General features: G+C 33.4%; 1 protein-coding gene across 1 annotated transcript; it reads left to right on the top strand.

Annotated features, from left to right (window-relative positions):
• Positions 1-4,326: 4,326 nt before the first annotated feature.
• On the top strand, positions 4,327-7,349 carry LOC130731930 (uncharacterized; the record flags this gene model as incomplete). Its single annotated transcript, XM_057584090.1, has 2 exons — positions 4,327-4,524; positions 4,995-7,349. Coding segments are annotated over 2 exons (2,553 nt in total), but the record flags the coding sequence as incomplete, so codon positions are not given.
• Positions 7,350-8,199: the final 850 nt, after the last annotated feature.

Genomic DNA, 8,199 nt, shown 5'->3' with positions numbered 1-8,199 from the left:
TAATGCTTTTGTATACCCTTAAAATTATTTAAAAAGTTTTGAAAAAGTACTAAAACTAAAACATTTTCTTTTAGTTTCCACTTGAAAGTATTTTCATAAAATATATCCCTCTCCACAGGGATTTTCTACAATAGTAAATAAAAAAATATTTTTATAGACTTATTTAGTATTTTAAAAAATTGGTCCATTCCAAAGTTTAAAATAATGATAAGTTGCAATTCTAAAGGGTCTTTCCCTCAATTCAACATAAGCTTCATGACTTTTAAAACTGGAATTCCAGCAAGATATTTTTAAACAGATCAAAATAATTGTTATTATTTTCCAATTTCAATTACTTGTGTTATTAACCGTCACAATTCTACCCAAAAAAAATTTCTCCATTAATATAGCATCGTGTTATTTCAAATTTTATTGTATTTTGTTTCAAAAGACTGGCTTCCCAAAAAATTTGTACCACTTTTATTGTATTTTGTTTCAAAAGATTGGCTTCCCAAAAAATTGGTATCTCTAATTATTTCAGAGAGTTTAATTCCAATTCATTTTCAAGACCAAAAAGAGTGGAGAATAATGAAAAGAACAATAATATAAATTAAAAAACCAACATTGGTTATATTTTCACTGTCTGGTTGTACCAACCAAGGCACAACGGTGTAGTTTTTCAAGAGAAATTACTAAACATAAGGACAAAAGCATGTCGAATTGACATAAGAGCCCTATTTTCACTTATAAGGATACATTGGAATTTGGTTACTGACTTCATTTCAACAACTTTGGAAAATTATTTTCTGCCAATGCGCCATCTTTGTCTCTGGAGCTTTTCCAGCAAAACAGAAATAGAAAGGTTATGATACTTGTAATTAATTTATTCATTTTAACTTTAATCTCTAACATGCATATTTTTGTCTTTAGTGTCTTGAAATCCTCAAGCTTCAATGTACTTATCCCAAGACTTCCTTGCACTGTTATTCTGTAAAAAGAAAGTCAGTTGCTCAGAAATTAGTTCATAGTCTATGGCTCAAAATGTCAAAAATTAAAAAACTACAGGAGTTCAAATATATTCTTTTGGATGCAATCAGTTCAGATCCATTGAAATCAGCTAGAATAAAGAGGCAGAAGTAGCGTAGTGATCTGAAAGTGCAATTAAAAAATATGAGAATGATAGATCTTATGAGAAACAAAGAGTAAATTTAGAATTTGAAAAAAAAAAAATAAAAACGGAAAAGAATGCAGAAGAGGAAAAGAGCTTTCCTAGATTCGGAAAGGAAGAGTCTAATGCAGGGAGAAGCTAATAATTCAAAACATGTAACACATGTTATTGTTGGTAGATTTGATGATGAGCAACTCCGATCCAAAAGTGGCATTCATAAAGTATAGTAGTATACTAATGCAAAAGCTTCTTTTTTTCAACTTCACTTCATGTAGATCATTGCATCATTTACTTTAAAAAAATTCATCTAGGCATGATGAGAGTGTAATGTGCCTATAAAAAATAAACGGCTCTTAAAAAATGGTACAATTGCACCATGTACGCACCAATAAAACACTTACAATAACAATTGGAAGAAGTAACCAAAGCAACTCAGATGCGTAGGGGCGGTACCATAATAACAAAAATTAAAGATCAAGAAACAATCACTTAATAAATGCACCACATAATTTATTCATATCCTAAAAGAGCTTTATCACTTAATAAGAACAACAAAAATCTGGGAAGAATAAAAACAGGTGACCCAATAAGCGTGTGCGGTAAAAAGGAAAAAAGATGATAAGCAGTTGTTACTATTTAAAAAACCTGAAAATGCATATGAGCAAACACCTACACATAAGTAAAATATTGAACTTGCTTTCCCACAGTTAAATAAAAAAAATTGCAGGTACAAAAGTAAAGGTTCAAATGCTACCCACAATATTCTGCTACAAACATAATGATTTTGATGAGCAAAGATTTTTGAATTTTCTCCTCTTTTGAGGTTTTCCTCTTTCATGGTGAGCTTTGTTGAGAAAGAAATCTGATGCAAATGAAGCCACATAATTCAGAACAACAAAAAATTGTGAGAAAGAGTACACAAACCTCTTTAGCTCGTAACTGACTTTAACTGCTTAACCAAAATAAGAAAAAAAATACATGAACATGCATAATCAATCCAAGGAGATCAACTATGACAATAAAATAGTAATAGATACACAATAGATAGATGATTATGTGAATGTCCTATAAAATATATAAAAGTCTCTAGAAACTATACTGAATTCCAAAAGGAAAGTAAGTTTCTCTCATCTTTTTTAGCAAAACAGTAAAGCTATCTTCAAAGTAAGTGTGAAAGTACCAAGAAGCAATATAAAGAATAAAACTTAATAAGAACCTGGGTGTAACCGTAGGAACTTGGAATTGCCAGGAGCCTAATAATCCTAGCAGCAAACTTTCATATCTCTTTCCATGCAGTGACTTCACTCATCCTATCATACAAATTCACCATTGGATTAGGGTTGCTATGAATAAGAGAGGGGAAAAGAAAAATACGCAGTACGATAGTAATTGACTCAGATTTGAGTGTGGATGGAATTAAGATAATTGGAAGCAATTTATAGTAATAGATAAAATTGATTAAGTAATTGAGCATTTAACCTGAAACCTTCACTCAGACCAATCAGAAGAAGAGGAATTTGAAATCTTCAAGCACAACATGGAAATCGAAGAGACTATAGCAGCTATCAAGAATACTATCGTTGGAGATAGGAAAAACGTTCATGCATATTTGTCTAACCTAGAAGGCAACGTGGGAAAAAACAAATCAATCAAATGAGCTGTCAAATATTGAAAAGAGTATTTGGGTTTTAAATGGGATTGTGAAAAGAGTAACTATCGTTTAAAATTGATTGGGTATCAAAGAGGTGAGATTTAATTTTTTTGAAAAGGAAGATAGAATGTTGTAATCTGTTTTAAAAGAAACAAAAAAAAATCTGTTTTAAATGAAAAAAATATGATTGGTCAAGATTTTGGTACTGGGAGACAAATTGTGGTTAGTCATTAATATGAGATATAATTCAGCTCATAATATCTCATATCCATTAAAGAGCACCATCGAATTATAATGATACATGATCGGTTTTTTTTTTTAATTTATTAATATGCTAAAAATTGATTGGTTTAGAGGTAGGTAGTGAGATAAAAACTTGTGCGTTTTGATTAATGCTATATATATTTGAGATAATGGCTATGTTTGGCATGTTTAGCTGATAAGCTAGCTGAAAGCTTATAAGCTAGCTTATAGCTGAAAGCTGATAAGCTAGCCGAAAGCTGATAGCTGAAAGCTGAAAAGCTACGTGATTGAAACAAAAGTGTTTGGTAAAACTAGCTGTTAAACAAGTTGAAATTGTAAAATGACATAAAAGGACATACTTGTATAATTATTTTTATATTTAACATTACTTTATTTTCACATTAATACCAATATAATATTAATATTAAAATTATTATCACTTTAAATATTTTTATTAGCTTCAGTTATTTATCATCTTAAAAATATAATATTAATTTTTATTTATTAATATAATATTTATAATACTTGTGATGCGCAGCGGTGTGGCGGGAATGGTGGCGGAAACTGCATACGTAAGTGTGAGGGGAAAATATGTTTAGTGTTTTTATAAATATATAAGGGTAATGGTAGAATTTTAATAAAATAATAAGGATAAAAATGAGAATAAATTTAATAAGCTACAAGTTTTAAGCTATAAGCTACCTGAGATAGCTTATAGCTTAAAGCTTTAAGCTACTAAAATAAGCTCCTTCACCAAACACTTTTGAAGAGCTTTTAAGCTAGTCAAATAAGCTTTAAGCTAGTCAAATAAGCTATAAGCTAGCTGAAATGACATGCCAAACATAGCCTAAAAAAAGTTAAAAATAAAATAATTTACATGACTTATTACATGCTTACCCTTGAATAATTCATCAAATAGCAATTGAGTCATTCCCAAGTTTCCTCAAATAGTAATACTAATTTCTTTTTGATTTTTTTTAATCCTAGAAAAATATTTGAAACATCTCCCAATGAATGCCAACTGTCAAAACTTGCCATTTTTTAGGTTCTCTTTTATATACTATTTAGATTATAACACACAATAGTCTTACAATTTAATAAATTCTTTGAAAGCTTGAATTCCACTGAGGCAGGGGCGGACCCACATAGTGTTGAGGGGGTTCAACTGACCCCCCTGAAAAAAAAAAATTCCTACCTACCCCCCTATAATAAATTTTTTTTGACCCCTCTGAAATTTTAAAATTGCACCCAGCCACCCTGACCCCACTACTCACTCACACTCCTTTCTCTCTCTCTCTCACACACACTCTCTCTCTCTCAGTCTCTCACGCTCACGCACTCACCCTCTCTCAAACTCTCACGCACAGACGCACTCATTCACACAGCACCACCACCACCGGCTGCCGCACCGCCACGGCACGACACCACCGGCCACCACCACGGCACCACTGGCGCCACCGTCCATCTTTGCAAGCTGTTGAAGGTTAGTACTTAGTTAGGTTTAGGTTTGGAAAACCCCAAAATTGAAAACCCCAAAATTGAAAACCCAAAAATTGAAAATCCCTTGATATATTTGCAAGCTGTGGAATTTATCCTCTAATTTCTGATTGTCAACCTTCACGTTTTACAGACTTGCTCCTTTTGTTTTAAAGGTTAGTTTCCTTCCCATGGACTTATTTGGCACAACTCCTTTGTATCAGAGGGATTATTTCAATGCAACATTGATGTTCTTTGCAATTGGTTTCTCAGATATTAACTTAAGAGATGTGTGATACAATCATCCAAGTGATTTAACTATAGTATAAAATGTAACAAATCAGTATTCAGAATTTTTTAACTCTCTTTGTAGTTAAAATATATGCTTGTTGTCAAAACTGAAAGGAATTTTGTGTTAAGTATCCGTCCATCTTTGCAAGCTGTCGAACTAATTTAAGTCTACTCTATCTTGTGAAGGTCATGGATAAATTTTTAGTAAAAAGAGCAAGGTCATCAAGTGAGCAATGTGGATCAAGCTCGTCACAACAACAACCACCACATGTTGAAGTTAATCTAAATGAGTTGCCATCGGATCCTGGATTGCGACCAAGAATTACAACATATCATCCTAATGATCAAGATAAGATACGGAGAGCATATTTGCAAAAAGGACCATGTCAACCTAAGAATCACAACTTTCCACAAAAGAAAGTCGGAACCTCAAAAAGAAGATTTTCCACGGCATGGTTCACTGAATTTGGAAGTTGGTTAGAGTACAGCATTGAAAAAGATGCTGCATATTGTTTGTGTTGCTATCTCTTTAGGCCCGATCAAGGAAACCAAGGTGGTGGTGAGACATTTGTCACCAAGGGATTCAACAAATGGAACAACAAAGAAAGGATCACACTTCATGTTGGAAGTCCTAATAGTGCTCATAACATTGCTTTCAAGAAATGTCAGGACTTAATGAAACAAGATCAACATATTGACACTGTCATGTCTAGGCATTCTGACACACAACGCAACATCTACAGAACACGCTTAAAGGCAACAATTGATTGTGTTTGTTGGCTACTAAAGCAAGGCTTAGCTTTTCGTGGTCATGATGAGTCAAAGGGTTCTACCAGACAAGGTAACTTCCTTGAGCTACTTAAATTTCTTGCCATGCACAATGATTTGATAAAAAATGTTGTTTTGGATAATGCTCCTGAAAACCATCAATTAATTGCTCCAACAATCCAAAAAGATATTGCTCATGCTGCTGCATCAGAAACTACTAATGCTATTATTGCTGATATTGGAAATGAATTCTTTGCTATTCTTGTTGATGAAGCTCGTGACATATCAACTAAAGAACAAAAGGCAATTGCTCTGCTTTATGTTAATAAAACTGGAAGTATTGTTGAGCGTTTTTTAGGCATTGTTCATGTTAAGGATACCACTTCTTCATCATTGAAATCAGCAATTGATGAACTATTTTGTAAACATGGGCTTAGTATATCAAGTATCCGTGGACAAGGTTATGATGGTGCTAGCAACATGAGTGGAGAATTTAATGGTCTGAAAAGTTTAATTTTAAGGGAGAATCCATGTGCATATTATGTCCATTGCTTTGCTCATCAATTACAACTTACTTTAGTTGCTATTGCTCAAGAACATGGTGAAGTTTCCTTATTTTTTAACTTAGTCTCCAAGTTAATGAATGTTGTTGGGGGATCTTGCAAGCGAGTTGACATGCTTCATGAAAAACAATTGGAACATATTAGAGAAGAATTAAGCAGAGGAGAAATTTCTAGTGGGCAAGGTCTTAACCAAGAAACTAATCTGGCACGCCCTGCTGATACTCGTTGGAGTTCTCATTATATCACTTTGGTTAGGATAATATTGATGTATTCTGCTATTATTGATGTTCTGCACATTATGAAAGAAGACGGATACCCCCGACAGGCAAAAGGTGAAGCATCTGGTCTTTTAATTATGTTGCAAGGTTTTGATTTTGTATTCTTCTTGCATTTGATGAGACGTGTATTGGGTATTTCACATGAATTGTCACAATCATTGCAAAGGAAAGATCAAGACATCATGAATGCTATGAACTTGGTTAACATCACAAAGACTAGGTTTGCATCACTTAGGAATGATGGATGGGAGCCTTTATTGAAGGAAGTCACTTTATTTTGCAATAAGCAATCTATTAGTGTTCCTCCTATGGAAAGTGTGTTTGTTAGTGGGCAGTCACGGCGTCAAACGCGTAGCATTACAACAGAGCATCATTATCGTGTTGAGTTATTTTATACCGTGATAGATATGCAGCTTCAAGAACTCAATGACCGTTTTAGTGAGATTAATACCCAATTGCTCCTTTGTTTGGCTTCTTTGGATCCATCTAATTTGTTCTCTGCTTTTGATAAGGCAAAGGTGTTGGAATTTGCAAGTTTTTATCCAAATGAGTTCACTCCATTTAATTTAGTGATGCTTGATAATGCACTAGATTGTTACATCATGGATATGCGAACAAGTGATGAATTTGCCTCTTTGGAAGGACTCCAACAACTTTCAGAGAAGTTGGTTGAAAAAGGAAGACATGTTGTGTATCCACTTGTTTATCTTCTTTTGAAATTGGCACTGATTTTGCCTGTTGCAACAGCCACTGTAGAAAGAGCTTTCTCTGCTATGAATATTGTGAAGAATAGGCTGCGTAACCGAATTGGAGATACATGGATGAATGATTGTTTAGTTACTTATATTGAGAGTGATGTATTTAATAACATTGACTCTGAGCTTATTGTTCAACGATTTCAGAATATGAAATCGCGTAGAGGACAACTATGATTTGTATAATTTCTTATGTATAAACATATTATAGTTGTTTTTAATTATATTTTTTATCGATGTACTCATTTGAAAAATTTGACCCCCCTGACCCCGGGGTCCTGGATCCGCCACTGCACTGAGGCATATTAACACCTAACAGTTGCAAGGTCTATATATATATGGATTAGAAGAAGCTTGGACTATTGATGACGCATTAGCCAATACTTCCTAGGTTGAAGTCAAAATGTCTCAGTGATTCTGCAAGATTGTATATTTTTGAGATTTCATAATGGAATGAACTATATAGAGAATGGCAAACAAAAACATGTATATAAAGATAAAGTTGTTGAACGGAACTACCTGGATGACTATAATTAACATTTGAACATGTTAGTTTGACGCCCATTTATGAGACAGTAAACATAAAGTTGGCTTTGTATTAGAGCATCTTCAATACAAGGTTCTTAAAGCATCTTAAATGGTGAGATCTTATTTTGGGACTTCATTCACTTTTTGTGGGCCCAGATTGCCACATAGGATTTAAGACACTCAAAAGATCCATATGCACATTTCACTCTAGTGGTTGAGATCTTATTTTACTTTTGACTGGACCCACGGTACCAAATATATTTATTATTTATTTCTCTCCATATTTTTCACTTTGGTTCTTGTATTGAAGGAGAGAGAGAAAAAATATTATTTTATTTAAGATCCCACATTTGAGAGTACCTGAGCTAAGACACGGATCTTAGCAAAACCTAAGATCTCATGCCACGTAGGATAACTCCAATGGTGGGATCTAATAAGATTCGGATCTTATTTTAAGATCCCAAAATAAGGATTCTATTGGAGATGCTCTTAGTTCTTA

The sequence above is a fragment of the Lotus japonicus genome, chromosome 1 (assembly GCF_012489685.1).
Source record: "Lotus japonicus ecotype B-129 chromosome 1, LjGifu_v1.2".
NCBI classification, from domain to species: Eukaryota; Viridiplantae; Streptophyta; class Magnoliopsida; order Fabales; family Fabaceae; genus Lotus; species Lotus japonicus.
The sequence above is the reverse complement of the archived record's forward strand: the minus strand, read 5'-3'. Positions and strand labels throughout refer to the sequence as shown.